Source organism: Ambystoma mexicanum, chromosome 11 (genome assembly GCF_040938575.1).
Source record: "Ambystoma mexicanum isolate Mex_15411 chromosome 11, UKY_AmexF1_1, whole genome shotgun sequence".
In the NCBI taxonomy this organism is placed as follows: Eukaryota; Metazoa; Chordata; class Amphibia; order Caudata; family Ambystomatidae; genus Ambystoma; species Ambystoma mexicanum.
In genome coordinates this window covers 84,460,226-84,487,075 of record NC_090934.1, presented here as the reverse complement: position 1 = coordinate 84,487,075, position 26,850 = coordinate 84,460,226, and the positions used below count along the sequence as shown (strand labels likewise).

Below are 26,850 nucleotides of genomic sequence, written 5' to 3'. Positions count from 1 at the left end.
TGGGGCCTTCGAGCTCGACCGGGGCCTCTCCAGGAGCTTCGCCGGGTGCTCGGCCTTCCTCTTACCCGACCCAGAGCGTTGGCTCGTGGTTGATGGTGCCGGGGAGGCTGCGCCCTGCCTGGCGCCCGTAGAACCCGACCGTTCGGCGCTCCCGGTGCCAGCGGACTCGCAGTGCTTGGCCTTGTGTTGGACCCCCGTCGCCGGGGCGTCCTCAAAGGTCTTAGGAGGCCGCTCGGATTTCTTCCTCTTCTTCTCGCCGGACGGGCTCTTCACTTCCAGCCAGTTGGCGAGACGTTGATGGCGGTCCTTCATGGTCCGCTCCGACATGTTGCCGCAAAACGCACAGTCCTTCTCCACGTGCGTCTTGTCCTCATGTAGGCAGTAAAGACAAAAGGAGTGTTCGCCTTCCTTGAGGACATTCTACAGCTGGCATCCAGGGCAAACCCTGAACAGCTTTCCGGGCGTCGAGCTTCCCTTCTCCTGGGCCATGTCCGAGATGGGCCTGAGAAACTTCTGGAGTCCTCCAAAAGCGTAGCTCGACGAAATCTTCACCCTTGAGGGGCGTAGACGAATCCGACACGGGTCCCCGTTGATCGGATGGAGAGTCGGTGGAGCTTGAGGCTCTTTTGACCGAAAAAACGAAGTTCTTGAGAAAAAACGTGAAAAAAATAGCACCAACGCTCGAGAGCAATAGCACGAGGATCCCAACACATGAAGGTGCGGTAAAAATCTGAAGATGGCTGCCAGAGGCGGGGCTTAGGTAGAGGGCAGTCATTGGCTGTGGTCAGTATGACGCAGAGATCAGTGATTGGTTACTACTACGAAAGACAGACCAGAAACGAAACTGATACTGGTTTTTTCTTTACCGAGGATTCCCAGCCGGACGACGGGGAATATTCATGAGCATGTGAATCCATGCCAGACCCCATGCTGGAGAACTCCAGGTAGCCGCTTTGCAGATGGACTCAAGGGGAACATTTGCAATGAACGCTATGGAAGCCCCAGTGCCTCGAGTGGAATGTGCTCTTGGCTTGAAGGGTAGTTCTCTCTTAGCAAGAGTGTAACAGAGTGATGCATTGAACAATCCATCTAGATATAGTGGACTTTGAGACTGCATCTCCTTCTCTTCCTGCTGCCACCGAGACAAAGAACTGATTAGTCTTGCTCAGTGGTCTGGTTCTTTCCATGTAGAACATAACAGCTCTGCGTACATCTAGTGTATGCAGACTTTTTTCTCCCAAGCTGGAAGGGTTTTGAAAGAACGTTGGTAGTTCTATTGACTGGTTTACATGGAATTTCTAGATGAATTTTGGTGCAAACCTTGGGTGTGTGCGTACCTTATCCTTATGAACTGTTACGAAGGGGTCTAGAACAGAAAGAGCCTGTAGTTCACTTACTCTCCTAATGGAGGTGATAGCTATTAGGAAAGCAGTCTTAAGAGTGAGGTCTTTAAGAGTTGCCTTGTGCATGGGTTCAAAAGGAGGGCCCATGAGTCTAGAAAGTACCACATTTAAGTCCCATCCGGGAGCTGGGTTAGCTATCGGAGGGTGTATTCTCTTTACCCCCTCCATGAAGGCCTTGATAACTGGTATCTTCCACCACGACACTAAGTTGGGAAGTGGTGTATGCCGAAAGTGTCGCCAGGTGGACTTTAATGGAATTGAACACTAGACCTGAATCCAGTAAATGGGTCAAGTACAGAACAATGTTTGTGGGAGAGCAGTCAACCGGGTTGATGCTCTTACCTCTACACCAGATGACAAATCTTTTCCACTTGCTAGAATAGCAGTGGCGAGTATTAGGTTTTCTGGCTTCCCTGAGGATGTCCATACATCACTGCGGGAGTTGTAGATGTCCAAATTCTATGATCTCAGGAGCCAGGCTGCTAAGTTCATGGTCTGAGGGCATGGATGCAGTGTCCTGCCCTTGTCCTGTGACAGCATGTTGTACGGGCAGGGAAGTTTCACTGGGGGAGATGGGGACATCTCCATCAAGTGAGCGAGCCATGGCTGCCGGGCCCACATTGGGGCCACTAGTATCATGGTAACCTGCTCCTGGTGCATCTTGTGCACCACCTTGTTGAGAAGCTGAGTCGGGGGAAAGGCGTAAACAAATTTGCCTGACCATTGAATCGACAGACCGTTCCCCTTGGACTGGTTCTGGGGGTACCTGGAGGCGTAACTTTGGCATTGTGAGTTCTCCAGAGTTGCGAACAGGTCTATTTCCGGGAATCCCCATTGTGTGAAGACGTCTAAGACGATGTCTTCGTGCAATTGCCATTCGTACTCTTCGGGCAGGGGGGAAGTCTCTGCTGAGTTCGTCTGCTAGCAGATTGAGATCCCCTGGTACGTGTTGTGACAGTAGGAACATGTTGTGTTTGAGAGCCCACTTCCATATATTCTGGGACAGCTTGGACAGTCCTGGAGAGTGGGTTCCCCCCCGCTTGTTGATGTAGTACATGGCTGTGGTGCTGTCTGTAAGGACCATCACTGTCTTCCCTTGTAGGTGTTCCTGGAAGGCTTTTAGTGCTTTGAACACCGCCAGTAGCTCCAGTAGGTTTATGTGCTTGGATGCTACGTTAGGAGTCCATACCCCGTGAGCAGTTTGATGGGATAGGTGAGCCCCCCATCCTGTGAGGGATGCGTCCGTGGTTAAGAGTGGCCTCCACCGCGGGTGTGGCAAAGGGTTTCCCTATTATCAGGTTTTCCTTTGTCCACCACCGTAGCGAGAGAACCAAGGCTTGCAAGACCACCACTAGATCGTCCCATTGTCCGCTGGCCTGACACCACTGGCAGTTGAGCCACTCTTGCATTGGGCGCATGCGCGCGTGAGGTACCAAATAAATACACGACGCCATCATACCTAGCAATTGCATCGCTTTGCGCACCGTCACCTCTCGACCTGCCACATATTGGGGGATCTGAAACAGCATGTTTTGGACCCTCTCGTTGGAGGGGAAGACGAGGCCGTCCTTTGTTCGAATTAGAGCCCCTAGGAATTGTTTGACTTGGCTGGGGTCTAAGCTGGACTTCTCGTTGATGGAGAAGCCCAGTTGGAACATAAGGTCTAGAGTCTTTTGGGTGTTTGAGAAGCATGTCTCGTAAGAATCCCCTGTTATGAGCCAGTCGTCGAGGTAAGGGTATACTGGGATAGATAACCTGCGCTGGTGGGCCGCTGCCACTGCCAGTACTTTCGTGAATATCCTTGGTGCAGATGCTATGCCGAAGGGTAGCACTCTGAACTGGTAGTGTTTGCCCTCTATCATGAACCTGAGGTATTTTCTGTGCGCTGGCAACTTTAAAATATGAAAGTATGCATCTTTCATGTCCAGTGTTATGTAATCTCCCTGTGATAGCAGTGGGATCACTTCCTGTAAGGTCACCATACGAAACTTCTGGGGTTTGACAAACTTGTTCCCTGGGCGCAGATCTAATACAGGGCGCATGGTTAGATCCTTTTTGGGTACAAGGAAGTACACTGAATAAATACCTTCCATTACCTGAGATAGAGGCACGACCTCTATGGCTCCTTTTTCCAGCAGTTGGTCCACTTCTTGGAGAAGGATGGCGAGGTGTTCTGGTGTCATGCGGCGTCCCCTCGGGGGTCTGTATGTTGGGGAACTGTTGAACTCTATACAGTAGCCGCGGGCTACGGTGGAAAGTACCCAGCGGTCTGATGTTATTCCCTCCCATGCTGGAAGAAAGGATGTTAACCGGCCCCGACCGGCGTTGCATGGGAGGGGACGCGAATCTTCGCGTCACTTGGTGGTGTTGTTGGCTTGGGAGCCTCTGGGGGTGGAACCCCGGCTTCTTCCCTTGCCACGACGTTGAGCCCTCTGATTGTACTGGCCGCTATTACTCTGGTAGTTGCTGGCAGAGTACTGTTGTTGGTTTTGTTGCTGACGTTGTCCACGTAAAAAGCACTTATTACCAAATCCCCGCCTATTAGGGGGTTTAGAAATTTGGTCTAAGGTCTTTATTGTATCACATTCTTTCTTCGCGTTCTCCAGTGCGTCATCCACTGCTCTCCCAAAGAGGTTGGACTCCTCTATGGGTTTATTAATAAGGGACGCTTGTGTTTCCGCCTTAAATCCGGAATTGCGAAGCCAGACGTGACGCTTCAGTAAAATTCCTTGTACCAAAGTGCGGCCAGCCGTCTCTGCTGCATCGAGGGTATTCTTGACGATGCTTTGATTGACCAGAGAGCCCTCGTTAACTGTAGCCAGTAAACGAGTCCTTAGGGGTTCGGGAGCTTCTTCGATGTCCTGTCTGAGCTTAGCCCATTGAGCATCGGCGTAGCTTGCCAATAGGGTATTATTATTGGCGATTCTGGTAGAGAATGCTGCAGAGGTGGCGATTCTCTTGGCTAGGGCATACAGCTTCTTCCCCTCTTTATCTGGGGGTGCCTCGCTAGTAGATAGTGGGACTCTTGCCCTTTTCCTGGTGTTGGTCACGACCAGGGAGTCCGGGATTGAGTGACCCTTAATATATAATAGGTCTGATTGAGAGGGAGAGAACAGTTTCTCAATCCTCGGATTGACCCCTCTCACCAATGCAGGAGTGGAAAGAGAAGGTGTAATACGTCTCTTAACTGAGGCGAGGATAGGTATAACCTGGCTAGTGGGGGGTTTTTCTTTGATAATCCTCTCCACAAAATCGGTGTCTGGGGTGACGTCCCCAGTTTCGATTTCGAAATGTGCTGCTGCCTTCTTCAGCAGTGCATTGAAGGTGGGTTGATCATCGACAGGCGAAGGGTTCGTGACTCGTGTAGTTTCAGTAGACCTGATGACTATACTGCTACTGCCTGTGTCAGTCGACCTAGCCGGTGACTGCCAGGGATTTTGGTCGCCCTCGCCTGCATCTTCCTGGAATCCTTCCTCACATAGGTTAGTTTCCTCGTGAAAACCTTCCTCTTCTTGTTGGTCCTCAACATAGGTGAACTCATCTTCCTCTTGGAAGAAGGTGTCTTCCTCAGTGGGATTGTAAGAGTTTATGTCCTCCTGTATGGGGTTATAAAACTTCTGGTATTTAGCCCTTGGACTCTCAAGGGGTGCCTCCCTTGGTCTCTTGGGTGCCCTGTCTTCTGGGATGGACATGAACCTATCTAGTTTGTCCATACAGGTCTGGAACCTTTCAAAGGTCGACGGAGGTCGGCCAGGACGGTCTGGGAAAGAAAAGGGGGTTTCTTCCTCCTGTAATTGTCTGGTTCTGTCCCATAACGTCGAAGAAAGAGAGCCTTCGCCTTCTGAGTAGCCTTCTTGCTGGCTAGGGCCTTCTGTCGGCGTCGGGAACTGGACTGATCGGTTTTCCGGCGCCTTCGGCGTATCTTTGGCCTTGTGCGCAGTTTTCGGCGTTCACTCGCCGTACGTCTTTGGCCGTCCTTAGATGCTATGCGCGCGAGGCTTTCGGCGATCATTCTCTCTTCCGAGAGATCGGTCGCCGTCGAGCCTTTGCTCGTCGAGTCCTTGGTCGTCGAGTCCTTGGTGGCAACGTGAGCGCGCTTGCAATGCGCGTCGCCGGAAATGTTGGTGTTAGCGCCCTTATTTTTAGAGTGCCCAGTCGCCTGTCGCGGAAGCGGGGAGGGCTGACGACCCTTACGGTCGGTGGAAGACGTCGGTGGGCCCGGCGTCCCCGTTGGCGCTATGGCGGTCTTCGTCTTTGACGAATGTGTGCCTGGGGGTATGTGCTTTGGTGTTTTTCTGTGTGCGTCCTTGTCGCCAGGGTGTTCATCCCCATAAGCTGGGCGTGAGCCGGGCTTGTCGGGGCAGGGGGCGGACGATGAGGAGCGTGAACGCTCCTTTGAGAGGTCTACAGCCTCCGTTCCGGGGGCCGTGTAGTCACTGTCCTCGTCACACTCGGCGGCAGCGGGCGAGGAGTCAGGCCTAGACATGGCGTAGGCCGCCCATCTTTTGACCCTGCGGTCCTTTAGAGTTTTGGGCTTTAGTAATTTACAGGCCGCACAGCCGTCGTCCTGGTGATCGAGGGGTAAGCAACGGTTGCACCGTTTGTGCTTATCCTTCCAGGTATATTTACCCTTGCAAAGCGGGCAAAACCTAAATGGCGTCCTCTCCATAGCTGAGGGTAATAGGTGTGACTACAACCTCGAAAGAGAGGGAGGGGGAAAGAGAAAGGCATTCTTAAAGAAAAGAAAGACCACAAAGCCCCACTCTCCCTACTGTGTATGGCCGGCGAGGCCAGGCCACGTGTTCGGCAGCGCCGAAGGATCTCCTCCGCTCGTCCTTCCGTCGAAGATCTTGCTCATCGGAGAAACGGCTCTGCGTCGAGGGAGGGATCTACGTTATTGATATTAATAACAAACTACCAAAGGTCGAAGAAACTATTTGGAAATGTCTCTCGAGGAGCTCCGCATAAAGGCGACCAGTAGCTGGGCGGAAAAAAACAATCTGAGGGACCTCGACGCGTGAGGGATTGTGGGTACAACGCACGTCACTATAGGGATAGTGTTACAGACACGCCTTGTCGACGTCACCTTTTCGACTACGAAAAACAAAATGCAATACTCCGCAGTGACCACTGGATGTCGGACCTATGCACAGCATGTGATTCTAATCAGATTAACAAACATCAGAAACCTTTGTCCCAGTCTCGCATTTCTGACCCCTCACATTCTCCGGAAGGGTGAGAGTGTTCTAAGGCTACAATAAGTCCACACAAAAAACCAACAAGTACTCCAGTTAGACAGCTAAGTATAAAAATAAACAATAGTGTATTGCGCCTTTAAAATGCATACTAAGCAAGTAAAACCTCTAATCAAATATAAAATAAATATAAAGATTCACCATTAGGAGAAATATATAGCATCTGACTCAAGAACCCGTGGCACACAGATAAGTACTAAGAAGCCTTAGAAATAGAAGACTTTAGGATAATCATACAACAGCTTCCATAGCTCTTAGAAACCCAAGATGGTTTGGGGGCTGTGTGTCCAAATGTCACAGTTGCAAGGTATATACTTTCCAGGCAGGTTTCTTCAGCGATTGTAAATGCCAGGGGGTTATAAAGAGTCAACATGTTTACATTTAGGTAGGAAAACTCAATCTCAGTCCTTAGGGTTGTCCTAGGAAGGGATTTTCTAACCAGGTCTCCACCGACCAGTCAGGACAGAATGATTTATGGACAGGACTATATAGCCAAGTGACAAACAGGTGTAGGGGGACCGAAACATGCATGTAAACTTACCGCTCTGGAATGGGATTTCTACAGAGACCACTGCTGGTGTTCTGGTATCCGTTGGGGACACAATGTTCTGTACTTGGTCCAGTCGAATAGGTCCAGTAATTGAGGGTTTAAAGGTCGCTTTCGAACACAGGAATTCGTTTCGGTCGGTTGCAGTGCTTATGAATTGGTTCCAGACAGCGAAGTATAGAGGGTCATCTTGAGATCAGACTGAGGAGCAGGGCAATACTGGAGTCAATGCTTGTCAGTTGCAGCACTCCTCCAAGTCGTAACTGGCTGCCCTTTTTCGTAGAGGACTTGGCTAACGATCTGCCAAATGGATGCAGGAACTCTTTTGTCCAAGATTTGGACTGGGAGCATGCCCAGACCCACCAACAGTGAGGATCTGCAAAGTTCAACCAGGCAGTGGCTATCCAATGATATATAGCTACTAGCCACAACATCTGCCCAGCAACAGACATTCAGGCACTTTAATGTGTACTGGCACCACACAGCCACCACATCCGAAGTCACGCAGAAAGCGCCCCTTTGCCCATACAAGCCGTACCCGTACAGGAAATGGTATTTCATATATGGCATTTTCTGACCTGAGAAGGCAGGAATAAGTATAAAGAACAATAGAAAACCGTGTGGCACAACCATCTTAGCAGGCTAGTCACTCTTAGTAGCCATTTCCTGTAATCCAAATGTCCATGCGTAAAAACGTTCCAAAAACGGTAGAAAAATCACTGGTGCCACCAGTTTATCTTAGAGACATTGTAAAATTAACCAAAAGCAATTATATAAAAAGTTATAAGCGCTTTGAAAAACATTGTGTATAGGCGCTATATAAATAACCTATCATATCATAAGGAAACAAATGATCCTAACTGCAATTCACTGTAAGGTAATGGGTGCAATTGTAACAATACAAGAATTCACAAAGAGGGACATAGTACAAAGCAAAAAGAAAATATAGATGTCTATAGGCAGAGAGCAGCAAAAAGAAAATCTTTCTCAACAACGGTTTCCGTCGGTCCGGGGATCAAGTCCCTGGGTGTTTTGACAACTTGAACCGAACTGTAAAAGCATAGCAGTATTCAGCAAGTCTGTTAGGACAGTTTTTCTGAAGTCCAACTAAGGGTTTAGTAAAACCATTCAACTGAGACAGTAAAAGACTCCACTCTTAGTATAATGCTGTACCACCCGAGTTCATGCTAGTGTAGACAGAGCAGCCAGGCTTATTTTAGGAGGGCGAGAGGGTTGTAGATTGAATACAAATGGTCCAAAGAAACACAAACACTGTATTATAAAAATACATGATTTATTTAAATACAGGCAGGCCCAGATAAATCTAGGGGTAAATAAGTACTGTCACACATTATACGTAATCACAATTATAAAAACAAACACTATACTTGAAGGTACACAGACCCAAGTATAAACATTATTTTAAATACAGAACAGTAGTTCTAGGGAAGTCAAAACCTTTTCATACACATTCAGTATAGGTCAACCTATTCTTGGGGAGTGAAAACCAGAAGACAGAAGACAGAAAATTGCGGTTGAATTCTCGTCGTTACAAAGGTCCAGCACTTTGGTGAGGGGATTTTTTTTGGACTTGATTCATGTCTCTGGAGATCCACTAGGATGCCCACGAAGTTTCAGTGAGATTCGGAATTTGGTAGACCGTAAACTGCACTGTGGCTTGAGGTCCCAGGGTATTGCAACAACGGAAGGGCGCAGAAACGCGCGAGATGGCTCAAAATGCAGGTCTTCTTCAGTCTAGTGGGTCTCACCAGGATCAGGTTCGTCGTTTTCGGAGTCCCCAGGTCGATTGGAAGTAAGGGCTACAGCAGCCTCCGGTTACACAGCAGGCTCTCCGGTCGCTGGAAATAGTTTATGCCACTTTTCCTTCATCATCCTCTCCGGTTTTGGTTCCAGTGGTCTACTTCTTTTCAGCTTCCAAGGTTCGCAGTATTTAACAGGAACACCAGCACCAACTCTGCATTCTCTCCCCGCGTTCTACAAGAAGGAGTGGTCTGGTTTTCCAATCAGGACAGCCAGTCCCCGTCCCCCCCCCCCCCCCCCACACAGGGATTTGTCCCCATTCAGGCAAGGAAGATGACAAAGGGCTGTGGAGTTTTGGACTCCTCCCTCGCTTCCTGACCTCAAAGACAGAATGGAGCCTGGGCTGGGAGTCCAGGCGACTCCCGCCTAATTTTAAAATCACACAAAGGAATTTCCCGGCCTGGATGTCAGGGGAAGGAACAAGAAAAGAAGAAACACTAAAATGGCAAAAAAAGAAGACGGGGGCCATTTTGGTAAAATGAGCACCCTTAGGTCCCTTTACTGCAGCGCTGAACACAGCCTGTGGTAAAGGTGCACCAGATTAATACAAGATATCACTGCCACCAGCCATTGAAGGTAAGCTTGCCCTTGTAACAGAATTGTTACAGTTTTAATGTGAAAGGGGATACATTGCATCTCCCCAGCACTCCACATAAGGTGGGGTGTGCTGGCTTCACAGAACAAAATGTAAAAGGGACCCAAAGATCTTTTCTACCCTTGGGAACTGTAGTTCACTCAAGGTTGGCCAGAGAAAGTTAAAAGGGGAGCCCCTAGGGCAACCCAGCAACAGACACTTATTGCCAAAATGTTGTTAAAGAGGATAACTTTAAAGACACTATGGAGAGTAATGAAAATGGCACCCATAAGAGGAGTTAAAGATTTTGTGAGTGTGGAAAAAGGATCCCACTCAGAGGTATTGATCAAAAATACCCCACTAGAAATGCAAAAGGTTCTGGGGTTTACACAGGTCAAGAAGATTACCAGTTCTGCGAAAATCTTACCCAACAACGTTGTTTCGCCTTGGATCAACGACCGTAAGTACTCTCCTCTGGGCCCTGTGTTCATTTTTTAACACATCCTCTCGATTGCTGTTGTGTAACAATTCTACATGCATTCTTCAACCATGCTTCGATTGATATGCATTGGGGGCAGAATCCTACTTGTCTGCATCTATTCCCTGGGCTGCTAGTTCTCCACCCAGGCCCTGGGGGATCTTGTCTGCCCCCCCGCCCCCGCAGGGCTGGGTTTTCCATTATATTTACACCTGTGGAGTAGAAATGGGATTCACCTTGCTTTTCACCACAACCACAGAACTGCTTACCCAAATGTATTTATTATAGAACTTCACAAACTTGCCTGACACTCTTCCAAAAGTGACTTTTACTGGTAGGTACTTGCACTTTGCCATTTTTCCTTGTTCCAGCGAGTCTCTGGAGTTTTAGGTCCCAAGACTGGATTTGAAATATGTATGGATTTGAAATGTATTTTTAAAGTCTTGCATTCCATGCTTGTGATGGTGAAATACTTGATCACATTTCAGCATTGTAAGGTTTTACTGCATCTCTGTTTCCGAGGAGTGCAATGTGAAAGTACAATCAGACAAAATGTATTCTTATCTTATGTTGCCCTCTAAGTGCTTTTACTAAATCCCTCTAGGGGTGTAGGTCACTTTATAGTGTGCATTTGGATCAGTCATACTACTATGTGCAAGGGGGTCAGGAATATTGTGAGCATGGTTTGTTGCATATTGGCAATTGATCATGACTGGGTGAATACTGTTTTTTTTTCGATGTAGAATGCCATTTTACCCCTCTCAAATGTTACTAGCTAGGGTGATAAGTGTCTTAATCGACATTTACAGTGCGAGCCACCCTTCACTCATGAAGTTAAGCAGGACTACAAAGCCTTGGTAACCTGTGGCTTCCCTTTTGGTTGGACGTGATCTGCCATTAGGTTAGATGGTTGCACAGCCCTGACCAAAGGGTTGGGGAATCTTTATTACAACTACCAGATACTGTTTTTGCAATAATTGTTCAGCTCTTTATATACTCATATTAATGCTATATTAGACTAACAGGTTTGTGTGAGGGTAAGAATGGATGTAGGATATAAGGTTTTCTTTTGGGATTATGGTTCAAAAAGTAAAAACATGTTTTTGTCAAAGGAATAGCCAGAAAAGTTAATGACAATGATATAGTGAATGTTTTTTTTAATTTTCCTAAACTATGTTATATCATGATGATCTGAGTAAATAAAATCTTCTGTACTAGGCCAGTAGACACAGGTAGCTAACTTACCAGTTCAAATGGATGAATTTAGTAAAGTTATTTTAAAAATTCCCATGGGAGTATCTTCTATTGTGTTTTGTATGCCGTCCCCCAGATGGGACGCAGGAGTAGCCACTTTCTCGCAACGAATTCTCTCAGTTAAAGACTCACAAATACAGCAAACAGAAAAGGTACAGACATGCATCAAAAGTTAATCGGCACCTTCAGTCATTAAAAGCTTTCCGCCAAAGACCCCTACATGTCAGATGTGAAACCTTTTTTGTGAATGTGATACTACCAGAGTCCTGCTTGTCCTTTTAACACCACAAGGCTAGAAGGGTGGGTTGAAAAAGGAACTGCTTAAGTATCACGATTGTAATGATCACACAAAACCAAATTCCTGGGATATCTGCGGCAAAGATTAACCAATAGGCTTTCAAAATCTTCCCATCCCTTTAGCGGTTTCTACTTGCTAGGTCAATAAGACACGGCTCTGCAGTGAGCTTTAATTAACAGCCTTAGGCAGACGCTCACCTCCAAATTTCAGTTCTTCATGGTCCTCCTGAGTGTTCCTCCATCGAACCCAGTTCTTCCAGGCATTGACCCCATACATGTACTTCAAGGTTGAGCCCAGCACTGAGCAGCCTGGGTATGAGCCTTGCATTAAGTTTCTAGGCTCCACGGATACAATCGACCTCTTCCTCCCCTGCAGGAAAGGCAACAGGCATTAATTTTGAGTTACAAGAACATACTGCAAAGATCATCTCTTTTTGATGCCTTATTGTTAGGACTGATTTTCTATACTCTGGCCTGCTGGACAGATGTATAGAAGGGCAATCTATATTTTGACTGGGACAACTCTGGGAGCTGTAGCCAAACCAGTTCAAGGTAGCAGTGACAAGAGGTCTAGGCCAAGTCTCAAGAGGTGGCGGGCTTGTAAAGGGTCCACAATGAGTACACATAATAGGAATCAATAATTACACTTGGACAGTATGTATACAAATAGTTATTTATTTATGGCGAAATATCTATGAAAAATGACTACAAACAGGTAGAAATATCACAACACTAATAATAGATTAGTTATGTACAGTCACTGGTTGAAGGCATAATACAAATCAAATCCCTGTAAAATTAAGTACAGATTAGATTATGCTCCAGAGGTCCAGAGAAAATTAACCCTAACTACAAAAGTCCTTTCCTAAATTGTCTGGGGTCTTATGAACAGAGGTTAGGACATAGTTTGTGAAGCTGGAAAAAATTAAGGTAGGGTCTCTAGAGTCCAGTGAACAGTTCCAGGGGTTAGAGGACAGGGTATTCTAACTAATAGAAGTGTACCCAACTTTCGGAAGCTATGGTAAAACAAAAGCATAGAAAATGTTTTATAAATGTTAGTAACACTTTTAGAGGGAGATTCGGGGCAGGTAAGCACCTATGTAACTTACCACCCAAACTCTGATTCTTCGCAGGACTTTGCAGGTCAATGGAAGAAGGTCCAAGGTTGATTTTCCTGCCGTTAGCCTCAGTCCTCGATTTGCAGGGGTTGCAGGTTTGAGCTGATCTCTGGTCAGTGTCTTTCACTGGTGCAAGGACTCTCAGATGAAGAAGGCAGCAGAACTCGATGCAGGACCCCTCCCAGGACTGGACTCAGGTTAGCTGTTTCAGACGGTGGTCACCACAGCACAGTGACGCAAAGAGCCTCACTTGTCACGGTCAAACTTTCCCTCTTATCTCTGGTCTCCTTGACGCTAGGACTCCGAAATGTCGCTGGGGGTAAGTCTTGTAGGACAAGCCGAGGATCCCAAAAGTTACAGGCCTCAAAGCAGAAATACAGCGCCAGCAGCACAGTAGCCCAAACTTAGAGCTGGTCAGCCTCCCTTCTCTGGGATAAACTACCGCTTCTCAGAGCGGTAGAGTGAAATTGACTCTACTTAGCATTGTACTTGCTAGACCCAGCACACCCTATTTTACAACAGAGTGTTGGAGGGGTTACTTAGTATCCCCTGTGTCTAAATGATCATGTAAACATTTTTCATGTTACCCTTTCCTCAATTGACTGGCTGGTGGCAGTGGTTTTGTTTTGAACTACCAAGGTTTGCATTTACCGCAACCGTTCGCAGACCAGGAAACGGCAACCGCGGGAGCCATCTTTTTCAAAATGGCGTCCAGCCATCTTTTTCAAAATGGTGCCCGGTCTTCTTTTTTCGCCAGGTCTTTGTGGAAAGGTCCTTCTAGAGTTTTTCTATGCACGCCAAACCAGGATTGGTCTCTTTGTTCATTGAGTGAGACCCGCCTCTGGCTCCAGAGTGTCTGTGGTAGGCAGGAAGTGAGGGAGGTGCCCGAAACTCCCTGTGCTTAGTCTCCTAGGAGACCCAAATGCACTCTGTGGTGATTGGCTGACTGTACGGCAAAGACAGCCACCCTGCTGGGTGAGTGGCAGCCAAGCTGGAATGAATGGGAGAGAACTGAACAAAAGGCGAGTCTCTTGGCTTGGAAGGCTGAGTTGACCACTGGACGAAGGAACCGAAGACGACCTTGAAGAGGACGGCTGCTGCAACTCCTGGACCGTTGGTTAGCCCGGTGAAGCCATGCTGCAGGACCGAATCACCAAGTTCACATCGACAGAGAAGCCCTGCAAGGACGACTTCTCGCTTTGAATTGGTGGGACCAATCAACTCCCAAGTAAGGCACCTGGACACACATCTCGGAGCTGGTTGAATTTCCTCAGAGTTGCTGCAGGAAACCGTGGAGCCAGGGAGTGTGACACCAGATTGTGTGCGTTGCTTGTAAGCTGGCCTAAAGCTTTTGGAAGATCCTCTGGACTCCCATGAAGCAGGTCTGACCAGGCCTGACTCCCCTCAGTTGAATGCGGGACCTCAGATGTGAGGAAAGTCCAACTCGACAGCCAGGAACCGCGCTTATTGCTATTCACTGTCCCGCAAGGAGCTGAAACGCGAAACAGCCACTGAAACGAAAGTTTGCCGGTTGCCAGCTTTGACAGTGCCAGTACAGTGCAGAAGCGCCCCCTCCGACGTCCTCCCTCTTGTCACCACGACTGAGGCCCAGAAACAGAAGTCTTCAGCTGCATCTTTTTCTTCTTTACCACGGTACTGTTAAACTAGCCTAACAGAACTTACCTCTTACTGTTTAAGTGCTTGTAACTTCTTTAACTCACAAGTCTAATCAGCTTGTGGCCCTACATTTGGTGGTTCTTTTTATCAAAGACTCCTAAGAACTTGTGCAAAGACTTACCTGAAGTGCTGCATCCTATACAAAGACGTTGGCCTAGCCTATTGAATTGAAGGACTCTTCTAAGTGCTATCTGAAAGTATTTGCCCTGCCTATGACTATTTGTAATTTCTTGTGTCCTAATAACTTTTGCCTTTTACTTACTTTTAAAAGAGTATTCTGAATACTAACAGTAAGATATTAATGTCCCCAGCACCCTTGTTACTGAAGTCACCTGTGGGTGTAGGTTGTGTCTGTGGGCCATCACAAAAGGGTCTTGTCTGATTCAGAAACTCAGAGTGCACAGTATTGAAGTATATTTGTGTGTTACTATTTTATTGCTCCCTTCTGAAGAAGGCTTTATAACTGACTGATAAATTATTAATTGTTTATGCAAGAAAGCTTGAGTGTATGAGTTTATTTGAATACCTGCAACTGTGAATATTTGTGTAACTCCACCACAGCTCACATTTCCCCCTCTTGAGATAAGCCTGGCTGCTCAACACGCTACCAAAACTGTGTAGTACACGCTTATACCAAAGGTTGGGTTACCTATACCTGTAGTCATAGTTGTTTGTAGTGTTCCCAGAGGGTACTGCATTCAAACTTTGCCTAACACTGGTGGCAGGCGGTGAGGATATTGTAGAGTCGTTACATTTAGAGTCTACTTTACCTTTGTTCAAATAGTAATCCTTCACAAGGCTAAGCTCCACTAGAAAAGCAATTGTAACATGCCAGATATGGATAACTTCAGACAGGAAGACCTGAGCATTTTGACAGTAAAGCAACTGAAAGAAATGTTTAAAGTCAGGTCTCTCCCTGTTAAAGGAAAGAAAAATGATAAGTTACTCACCGTAGTGACGAACGTATTCTTAGTCCATAGTCCCCTTTCCTCCATACTGTATGGGCGTCCCTTCCAAGGGACGGGAGAAAAAACCTTTTTCCCCCTTTAAATTTAGAGGCGGGCGGCCCACGGAGCAGGCGCTGCCCTGACTCCGCCCTCTGGCCCCACACCTCAGTCCCCATTGACACGGCGACAATAGATTTAACATTGCCTAATGACACCAGTATTATTAGGGGGGGGGGGGTTGGTGGGACGTATGGAGGAAAGGGGACTATCGACTAAGTGTTCTTAGTCACTACGGTGAGTAACTTATAAGGAACAAGTTACTTACCTGTAACTGTTGTTCTCCAGCATGGGTCTGGCATGGATTCACATGCTCATGAATATTCCCCGTCGTCAGGCTGGGAATCCTCGGTAAAGAAAAAACCAGTATCAGTTTCATTTCTGATCTGTCTTTCGTAGTAATAACCAATCACTGGTCTCTGCGTCATACTGACCACAGCCAATGACTGCCCTCTACCTAAGCCCCGCCTCTGGCAGCCATCTTCAGATTTGGAAGCACGTGAAGTGGCAGTATGACCAAGTGAAGAGCCGCAGAGGGGTAGGCGGGAGGGTTCGCATGTGAATCCATGCCAGACCCATGCTGGAGAACAACAGTTACAGGTAAGTAACTTGTTCCTTCTCCAGCATGGGGTCTGGCATGGATTCACATGCTCATGAATAAAGAATACATAGCAGTACACACATGCACAACCACGGGAGGTGGCAAAGGCTCAACATTAAGCATTACATCAAACTCAACATTAAGCACCTTACCTCCTCACCAGGCTCACCTCAGGCGAACAGGTTGCGCAGCACTGCTTGGCCGACCCTGGACTCCTCCCTGGAATCCCGATCGACGCAGTAGAATTTCGTGAAGGTGTGCGTCGACCTCCACGTAGCAGCCCTGCATATGTCCAGCAGGGGCACACCAGAAAGGAACGCCGTGGTAGCTGCGATCGCTCTGGTGGAATGGGCTCTCGGACGGCCAGGCAGCGGTCGGTTTGCCAACCGATGACAGTACATGATACAGCCGGAGAGCCATCTGGAAATGGAAGCCTTCGAGAGAGCCTTCCCCTGATTGACAGGTCCAAAATTCACAAAGAGTTGTGACGTCTTCCGAAAACACTTTGTGCGGTCCACGTAGAACTTCAGCGCTCTAGCCACATCCAGCGAGTGCAAAGTCCTCTCAGCCGGCGACGAAGGCGACGGGAAGAACACAGGCAACACCAAGGGTTCGTTGAGGTGGAAGTCCGACGGTACCTTGGGCATGAAGGAGGGGTGCGTCCTGAGCACTACCCTCGTGTCGTGAAAAGTCAAGTACGGGGCCTTGCAGGAAAGGGCCTGGATCTCTCCCACTCGTCGTGCAGAGGTGATGGCCACAAGAAACGCTGTTTTCCACGACAGAAACTTCAACGGGGCCGAGTGCAGAGGCTCGAACGGAGGTCCCATGAGCTTGGTCAGCACCACGTTGAGCTCCCACGCCGGGCCCGGAGCCTTCACCGGCGGGAATGATGTGAACAGTCCCTTCATAAACTCTTTCACCAGACGATGAGACCACAAGGACGTCCGTCCCGTGGTTCTGGTGTATTGGGAGATCGCAGCAAGATGAATCTTGATGGACGCGTGTGCCAGTCCAGCTTTGGCCAGCGTCAGCAGGTACGGCAGTACTTGGGGAGCCATAATCCGTAGAGGGTTAATCTTCTGTGCGTGGCACCAGACAGAGAACCTCTTCCATTTGTGTCCGTAGCATTTAAGAGTCGAGGACGCCCTGGCCTTTGCAAGAACCTCTCTGCAGTCGGCCGGTATGTCGTATCCTCCAAACTCTAGCGCTGCAGGAGCCAGGCCTGCAAGTTCAGCGACTTCGGGTCGTGGTGGAGGATGGTGCCTCCTTCCCTGGAGAGTAGATCCGCGTCCACCGGCAGCTTGATTGACGGGGACGCTGACAAGTCCAGAAGGTCCGGGAACCATATCTGCCTCGGCCACGCAGGTGCGACGAGAATCATCCTGCACCGTGACCTCTTGAGCTGGTTGACGAGCCGGATTAGCAGTGGCAATGGAGGGAACGCGTAGAGGAACAGGCCCTCCCAGGGGAACGAGAAAGCATCGCCCATGCTCCTCGCCTGGGGAAACCTGCTGGCGAACCTCCGGCACTTGGAGTTCGTCGCCGTCGCGAACAGGTTGATCTGGGGTGTGCCCCACCGTCGGAAGAGGCGATCCACTAGATCCTGCCGTAGTTCCCACTCGTGGCACGAGCGCAGCTCCCTGCTGAGTGAGTCGGCGATGGTGTTTTTTATCCCTGCCAGATGAAACGGCACCAGAAATATCCTGTGGGCGACGGCCCAATGCCACAGGTCCTGCACCTCCTTGGACAGTGCTGGGGACCTGGTTCCGCCCTGTTTCCTGATGTAAAACATGGTGGTGGTGTTGTCGGTGAAGATCCTCACCACCTTGCCCTTGAGGGACGGAAGGAAGGACCTGAGGGCCCAAAACACTGCACGGAGCTCCAGGACGTTGATATGTAGGGATTTCTCCGTCGGGAGCCAAAGGCCTCTTGCGTGCAGATTTTCGGTGTGCGCTCCCCACCCTTCCAGGGAGGCATCCGTGGTCACTGTCTCCTGGTGGGCTGGGGTCTGGAAATCCATGCCCGCCGTCAGATGCGCGCGGGTGCCCCACCACCGGATCGCTCGTCGGAAACTCTCGTCGAGTGTGATCCTTTCCTCGAAGCTGCCCGTCGTTTGGATCCAGCGCGCGTCCAGGAACTCCTGCAACGGGCGCATCCGGAGCCTCCACATGGGAATGAGGTAGATGCAGGAAGACATCATTCCGAGGAGGGACTTGATGGACCTCACCTTGGCCGCGTCGGCCACCAACATCCGCTGTACCTTGCCCAGGATGGTCCTGGTCCTCTCCTCCGACGGGGAGGCCAGAAGGGACACTGTGTCGAGCCTCGCTCCCAGAAACAGTGCGTCTTGCGCGGGTACCAGGTGGGATTTGGCGTAGTTCACAGAGAATCCCAGGTCCGTGAGAAGTTGGACGGTCCTTGCCGTGTGCTCCACGGCGAGCTCCCTCGTCTTGGCTCGGATGAGCCAGTCGTCCAGGTAGGGGTAGACGTGGATCCCCTCGCGGCGCAGCTGCGCCGCCACCGGTGCAAGGCACTTGGTGAATACCCTGGGTGCCGACCGTAGTCCGAAGGGGAGGGCTTTGAACTGGTAGTGACGCCCTTGGACCACAAACCTGAGGAATTTTCGGTGCCCCTTTAGGATGGGAATATGGAAGTAGGCATCCTCCAAATCCAACGACGACAGGAAGTCTCCTTCCTCCAGCTGACCCAGGACGTGCTGGAGGGTGACCATCCGGAACTTCTGCGCCTTGATGAACTTGTTCAGACGTCGCAGGTCTAGGATGGGGCGCCATCCTCCCGTCTTCTTCTTCACGAGGAAGTATCTCGAGTAAACTCCAGAGCCCCGAAGCCTCTTTGGGACGAGTTCGATGGCGCCCTTCCTGAGCATCGCCTTTACCTCCAGGAGAAGCTGAGGGACGTGAAGCTCTTTCCTGGCCACGGGGGGACGCGTGGGCACCTTCTTTGAAACTCGAGCGCGTGGCCCCGGGCCAAGGCGTCCAGCACCCAACGGTCGGTGGAGATGGACTCCCACACACCGACGAAGCTCGCCAGCCGGCCTCCCACCGGGGTGCTTCGGTGGGGGCCCGACCCCACGGCCGGTTCAATCCTGCTTCGACGAGGCTTTGCCGCCTTGGCCTCCTTGGCGATGACAGTGGGGTCCGCCAGACTTGCCTCGTCCCCTGTAGGCCTCCTGAGACGACGAGCGGGCCGCTTGACGGTAGGTGGAGAAACCGCCGCTGGAACCTTTGGAGGCGCCCTCGCCTCCGCTGCTCCGAAAGGGCGGCCGTCGTTGTTGCAGAACCCCAAGGGCCCGGGCCGTCTCCGTGTCCGCTTTAATGGCCTGAAGGGAATCGTCCACTGTTTTCCCAAACATTTTGTTCCCATCAAACGGCATGTTCAGGACTCTGGTCTGTACGTCTTGACGGAAGTCCGTAGCCTTGAGCCATCCACGCCGCCTAAGGCACACGCCGTTGCCAAATTGGCGAAATCCCGTGTCGGCGATGTCCGTCGCAATAGTGATGGCGTGGTCCGACGCCACCTCACCTTCCTGTAGGATCTCCAGGGCCTCAGCCCTCTTGTCGTCTGGTAGGAAGTCCAGCAGGGGAGCCAGTTTGTACCATAGCTCCCTGTCATAGCGGGCCACGACAGCCAAGGCGTTGGCCGCCTTAATCGTCGTCGCTGCAGACGAGATGACCCTGCGTTCCATAGTGTCCAATTTCTTTCCCTCGCCGTCCGGCGGGGAAGTCGATGTGGAGGCCGCACCCCCCCCGCTTTCTTCCTGGCCGCCGCGGAGACGACGGAGTCCGGGGTAGGCTGCGCCCGGAGGCACAGGGGGGCCGCGTCCGGGACCCCGGTACTTCTTCTCGTACAGGGTCTCTTCTAGCTGGCGTCGTGGAAGGGTTCTTGAGGAGGGCGAGGCCCTCATCCCAAATGTCGTCCAGTAGAGGCACCGCGAGGACAGTCTTCCTCTTGGCCTCGCGCCGCTGATAAAGGAATCCTTCCTTTTTCTTCTCTTCAGGGCAGAGTTGGAAAAGCTTGGACGCCCTGGCGATCATGGAGTGGAACGATCCAATCTCGTCGGGCGGAGAAGCCCTGGTGGGAGGTGACGACGGCAGATCCTCGTCGTAGACCTCGTCGTCCGTACCCGTCGCCGCCGTGTCAGTCCCCGTATCATCCCCTCGGGTGGACGGGGAGGAGGGCTGGACGGGGCGCGACGGCTGAAAAGGAGGTGGAGGATGAATCCTTCTTTTCTTGGGAGGAGGAACGCCAGAAGGTCCCCCTTAAAGACGTTCTGCAGCTGGCATCCAGGGCAGACCTGAACAGCTTTCCGGGCGTCGAGCTTCCCTTCTCCTGGTGTCCGGGCCTGAGAAACTTCTGGAGTCCTCCAAAAGCGTAGCTCGACGAAATCTTCACCCTTGAGGGGCGCAGACGAATCCGACACGGGTCCCCGTTGATCGGATGGAGAGTCGGTGGAACTTGAGGCTCTTTTGACCGAAAAAACCGAAGTTTTTGAGAAAAAACGTGAAAAAATAGCACTAACGCTCGAGAGCAATAGCACGAGGATCCCAACACATGAACGTGCGGTAAAAATCTGAAGATGGCTGCCAGAGGCTGGGCTTAGGTAGAGGGCAGTCATTGGCTGTGGTCAGTATGACGCAGAGACCAGTGATTGGTTATTACTACGAAAGACAGATCAGAAACGAAACTGATACTGGTTTTTTCTTTACCGAGGATTCCCAGCCTGACGACGGGGAATATTCATGAGCATGTGAATCCATGCCAGACCCCATGCTGGAGAATTACTCTTACTTCCCGTCCCCTTTCCTCCATACTGTATGGGCGATTACAACTGATTGTAGCCCAGGTTGGAGAAGAGACCCCCCTTAAGCAAATAGGTTCCTGAGAACCGCCTGTCCGAAAGCCTGCATCCGTTCTAGAGCCGGCATCCAAACAGTAATGCTTGCAGAAAGCCGAGGGAGCGGCCCAAGTGGCCGCTTGCTTATGACATGCCAAGGGACATGGCGCTGGAATGCGGTGGCCCTTGCTTTGGCCCCGACTGCGTGGGCATGCATGTTCGCCGGGAGCGGCTTGTGCTGGCCGTTGTACGCTTCCATGATGGTCAAGACCATCCAGCGGGATATGGAGGCCTTAGAAGCCTGATAGCCTGGCCTTGAGTCTCTGAAAGTGACAGAGCGTCCGACTTGCGGAAGCCCTTGGTCCTGTCCAAGTAGAATTTTCAGGCACGCCCGACATCCAGGCAGTGCAGCACTCTCTGTGCCTCATCCTTGGGATCGAGAAAGAACGTAGGAAGGACTATTTCTTCGTTCAAGTGAAATGCAGATGGAACATTGGGCAGAAATCCCGGGTGAGTCCGCATGACTATCTTGTCTATGTGAAAGGTGGTATATGGTTCAGAGGCGACCAACGCCTGCATCTCGCTGACACTGCGAGCTGAGGTAAGACCGACTAGTAAGGCCATAGGCTCGAATGATTTGTGCGCTAGGGCATCAAAGACTACGTTAAGGTCCCAAACAGGGCGCGGTCTCTTGACGGTCGGGTAGAGCCTCGCGAGCTCAGCTTCTGCTAGCCTCACCTTAAAGCGTGATTGGCACTGGGTGGGGAGTTCCGGGAGGAAGTCCGCAATTTCCCACCATAACAGTAGGTTGGCGGCAGCCAGCATGGTATATGCGTTGGCCTGACCCAGGTACAAGGAGGCGGTTAAGTAGATCTTCTTGCCGTATGCCTCCAAGATCTTCTCCTCCTTGTCTAGCAGCGCTGCAGAGGAGGCGGCTGAGGATGACTGAGGCTTGGAGTATAGTGATGCTGCATCGATCACCGAGGAGTGTGGCTGAGAATGGGTCGAGTGCAAGAGTGTATCCCCCATCCATCTGCCTGTACTTGGCGTCCAGGTGTCGGTTGACCGGCTGGACCGAGTGGGGCTTGAGCCAACCCTTCTTGGCCAGGGAGACTACACCGGTTTGCAGTGGAATCCCTGTGTTGGCAGAGGGGCGTCTAGTGAGGACTTCAGCCAGAACCCCCTCTGCCGGCTGCTCGACCTCGGGTTGGGGGAAGCCCAGGTACTCCGACAGGCCAGCAAGACATTCATGGATGGCCTGGCTGAGGATGGCGTGTTCAGGTCCTCCTCGACCGTATCCTGTGGATCTTGTGGAGGAGGAGTAGATGGCGCCGGAGGCTGGGGTATGGCGACCGCAGCCGGCGGAAGCGGCTGCACCAGGGCCTGATGGAGGCGTCTGTGGTGCCGTTAGCATGGCGGGGAGGACTTCTATTACTGCGTCTTTGATGATAACCCATGAGGCTGAGAAACTTCTCGAAGAGCACCTCCTCACTGGCCAAAGAGGTGGCAGGGGGTACTGACAGGGTAGCAGAGGGGGGGGGGGGCGGGGGAGGTTCTTCGCAGAGTTCATGTAATGGCACCAGACGGGTGCCCCTTTCTGGCGCGGCAGCCATTTTGCAGAGCTGCCTGCCACGTGTCTGCGACGTGTTGCTCAGCCCGCTGGGCCCGTCCTCGTCCAAGACTCCAGCATGTGGATCACAAGGCCTATCCGGCTCCTCGGGCCTGAGCCCGGTAGGTGTGAAACGCTCGACCCGAGAGCTGTGTTAAGGCGCCCCTTCAGACGTATTGCTGGTATTAGGACATAGTCCCTCAAACGTATTGCCGGTGTTAGGGCGTAGCCCCTTCGCCATTGTGCCGGTATAAGGACATAGTCCCTCGGGTGTAGACCCGGTACAAGAACCTTCCGGTCCCTCGACACTGCGCCCGGGAGGATCCGAGGACCCCCTCGACCCAAAGGAACTGGCCGGTCCCTCCTGCGCGGAGAGTCCCTGGGAAGGAGTCTCCCTTGCAGGGTGCGCTTGAAAGTATCAGCCCTACCTTGGGTCTGGTTCGAACCTGAATGATAGATAAGACAAAAAGAGAATAAGTATCTGCGCGTGGAATTACATGGCCTAACCCAAACCCAGCAGCGCTGGTGAAATTGACCCGTTCCTATCGACACGGAAAAGGGGACTGAGGTGTGGGGCCGGAGGGCGGTGTCAGGGCACTGCATGCTCGAAGGGCCGCACCCCGTCCGCCTCTAAATTTAAAGGGGAAGAAGGTTTTTTCTGGTGAAAAAGCTTTGGTCTCCCGTCCCTTGGAAGGGACGTCCATACAGCATGGAGGAAAGGGGATGGACGCAAGAGTAATGAACTTAATGCAGATTGTTAGAAAATCTAAATCTGGCTACTAGGTCCGTCACAACTACCATACCAGAAAATGTGGAAAATGAGGAGGATGATAACGATTCAGAGTCAAACTCTAATGTTATTGAAGAGTCAGAAGAGTTAGAGGAGTCTCAGGATGTAAGCCCCTCTTTACCTCAATAAGCTCTTAGGCCTCAACCTTTAGCCACAGGGACCCTACCAGGTCCAGTACTGAGTCCAGAATTTGTCCCTCTTGAAAAAATGAGACTTGAGTTAGAGTTTAAAAGATGACAAATCCAAGCTTTTGCCAAATATCATGATCTCAAACTAAGGGAAATGGAATTACAACATGCTCATGAAATGAAGAAATTGTCTCTTGAAAATGGTTCTATCCCAGAATCTTCTAGGTCTTCCAGTCCTAAGAAACCTTGCATGCCAAAGGAAGCTGCGAGTATGAGGTGAAACTTGATATTTTGGATTGGTTGGGTGCTTTTGAATTTAACTATGGGATTCATGGTTTCACAGGGAATCAGATGATTCCTTGGCTTTTGTCTAGACTCCCCCAGGTTGCAACTGATGCTGTAAAGTAGGTGGGGGAACTTGAAAGATTGGAGTATGAAAATGTGAAACTAGCTTTGATAGCTAGATTTGGGAAAACTCCTTCCCAGTACCTTAAAAGGGTAAGGCGCTCAAAAAGACTGATGGTACCCCTTAGGTTACTTTGGTGCGTGAATGTTTGAAAAGATGGTTGGGTTAAGGGTTACAGAGTGAACTCTTTTGAAGTAATGAGAAATCTGTTTTTGTTGGAATCTATTTTTGATGCCTGCTCTCCTGAGCTGAGACAGCATTTGGCTGACTAATGAGATTGATCTCAAGAAGCTAGCAAAAACTGCTGACTTGTGGGTTGCCAACAGTGCTACTCAAGAATTCTGGGGCCACTCATAAAAAGGATGAGGGGAAGCAGCAAAATAAAGATGACAACGAGAATTCTAAAACCTCCAATCCAAAAGAGGGCCACAAACAGAAGAAGGGTAAGCCACATGGGAAACCAGGTCAGTCTAGTGAGTCCTCTGGTGCCAAACCAGAGGGAGGTCAGCAGAATCCCCCATTTGACAAAACATTTGGAAAATGTTATGCTTGTGGGTCTACTGACCATGTGAAAGAGGATCCCAGATGCAAGGGTAAACCTTCAGGGCTCCACATTGCCTCTTTAGCCTTCATCCCTGAGGGAGAAGTACATATGGCAAGTGGAAACTTTCAACTACTGGCTGAAGACCCCATTGGGAGTATCTGCCAGTTTTTCTTTAGTGTCCCTGGGTCTGTGGGAACAGCAGAATATAGAAGTGTATAACTCTATTCCAGATAATACAAAAGAATACTACAAGGACAGTGTACTTGCAAATGGTCAGGCGACCCCTGCCATTAGACACACTGGGGCCAGCATCAACACTGGGACCAGCATCGACAGGGAAGATCCACCAAGGAGAAGACTTCCTCCCCTAGGCTGGTGGGACCAACTATACTCAAGACCTTCATTTTGGGCCATCCCCCAACTTGTTGCGACTTTCCTGGACTGCAGAATCACAATACCCAGGAAACCTGGACCATATGGAGTGCATCGTCTTCCGAAAGATCTAATTCGGCTGAAACTTTGCAGGGATCTGGGTGGACCTCCAGAGGCATACATTCTTCGCCAGACGCCCCCTCACCGGAGTTCAGGAACAAGTAATCTAAGAGAATCCAACCAACGCTATTAGTTTCTTCTTGGCGCTGAGACAAAGGTGACAAAACCACAGAGCTGCTGAAGAGAGCTGAATCCATTGCTGCCAAACCCTTCCCCAGAGTGCTTCCGCAGAAACCACAAGTGGTCCCCCCTTTCGTCACCATGACTAAGGAGCAGGAATCAGGGTCTGCAATGTTCCACCGAGAAGGAAGTCAGCTACAATTTCTTCTTCCCTTTCAAGGTACTGTGGGACTCGGGTTGCAATTACCTTGTGCCATTGTCGGTGCTTCCGGGCTTAGGATGTGCTGTTTTCTTCAATTGAAAGTTTATCTCAAATCCTCTGTGCAGGCCTTGCAGTCTGTGCACTATCAGGAAGGCTCCCCTTGAACTCCTGTGTTTCTTTAGGAACCTCAGACTGGTTAACTTTTCCTCTGAAGATCTTCATCAGAACTGGAACTGTCCATTTGACATTGGCTGTCCTGGTTTCCCAAAACGTAATCTTCTTAAATCTATTGGCTTTGGCAATACTGGTTCCGCCACAGGTTTTAATTACCAACACTAATTGCTATGAAACAGACTGCCTATTTCCCTCTGGGAGGGTGTACTTGTTTTTAACCGTTGCTAGTTATGTTATGCCTAACTTTGAAACTTCACCTCCCATCCCAATTTTGCAAAGGAGATATATATATACACACTTTGCAAATTTTGCACAGCTCGTGAATACCGGTTCAGGTGTTTGCACGGGTTAAATTAAGTACACTTGAATCGAACAATTTGAAAGAATGAGTGCACTACGCACTGTATTTTAGATACTGCATGTAATTATTTATTCATTCATTTTTACTAGAACTTACCTCACATAAAGCGGGTTTTTTGGTTAACAATAACCATTTGCCCTGGGTTAGCCGAGAATGTCCATATAAGCATGTTTTGTTTCTCTTTCCTATTAAGCTTAATGAGTTTTAACACGCTTCAACCCATTCCAAGATGGCGTACTTCTACAAGAGACAAGAAAAGAAAGTGTGCACGACTCTCTACACAGAAGTCATAGAGTTGATGACTGTATAAATAGTCCTTCCATTGTGTTTGTTGCCCTAAATGTGAACAAGCGGTCTGTTACCGCGAAACACGTCGTTTTTCGTGTTTGTTTCTCCCGTCCTGGACATTTTATGAATTAAAGTATTGATTTTTGGCTGACATTACTTGGTTTCCTGCCTCAGTGTTTTGCTGTGACTATTGCAAGCAAGACTGTTTCCTGGAGTGCCTTCCACCTTTCCTGGACCTTGGTGCAGGGTTTTCAATATATATATATATATATATATATATATATATATATATATATATATATATATAGATATATAGATATATAGATATATAGATATATAGATATATAGATATATATTACACGGCCACGGTAGTGGCTGTGTAGTTATGGTTAAGTTGCTGTTTCCATAGGAAGAGCACTTTTTGGGCGGCTTATAACTTCGCTCCCCCTGGACCAAACTTTGCAAAAAAAGTATATGGCCCACTCTGAATTTTCTTGCAAAGTTTGGTGATGTTTGGTCCAGGGGGGGCAAAGTTATAGGAGGGGGGTGGGGGGGGGTCCCAAAACGTGTTTTCCCCCCATAGACTGAATCGGGGAAAACTTTGCGCACGACTACAGGCGAAACCGCTGGACGGATCTGCACCAAATTTGAGGCAGTGGCAGGGGCTTGGGCGGGAAATCGTGCTTTTGCAAATTATGTGACAATCCATCCAGTAATTCCCTTAAAAAACGATCAAAAAGTAGGTCTCTAAAAATTAGTGATATCTATATTATGTTATGTTATAACATTTCTATAGTGCTAAAGCCCTCAGGCATCCAAGCGCTCCTTCACAAGCAGAAAGGGTCAGTGAGG

At 49.7% G+C, this 26,850-nt stretch overlaps 1 protein-coding gene across 15 annotated transcripts in view; it reads right to left on the bottom strand.

The window, feature by feature from the left end:
* ZMYM4 (zinc finger MYM-type containing 4) overlaps positions 1-26,850 on the bottom strand; it is a 1,943,772-nt gene that overhangs the window by 583,524 nt on the left and 1,333,398 nt on the right. For all 15 annotated transcript variants that reach the window (XM_069622579.1, XM_069622582.1, XM_069622583.1 and 12 more), the window contains one exon: positions 11,828-11,999. In XM_069622579.1, the coding sequence (XP_069478680.1) occupies positions 11,828-11,999 (172 nt within the window). The remainder of the gene's footprint in view (positions 1-11,827; positions 12,000-26,850) is intronic.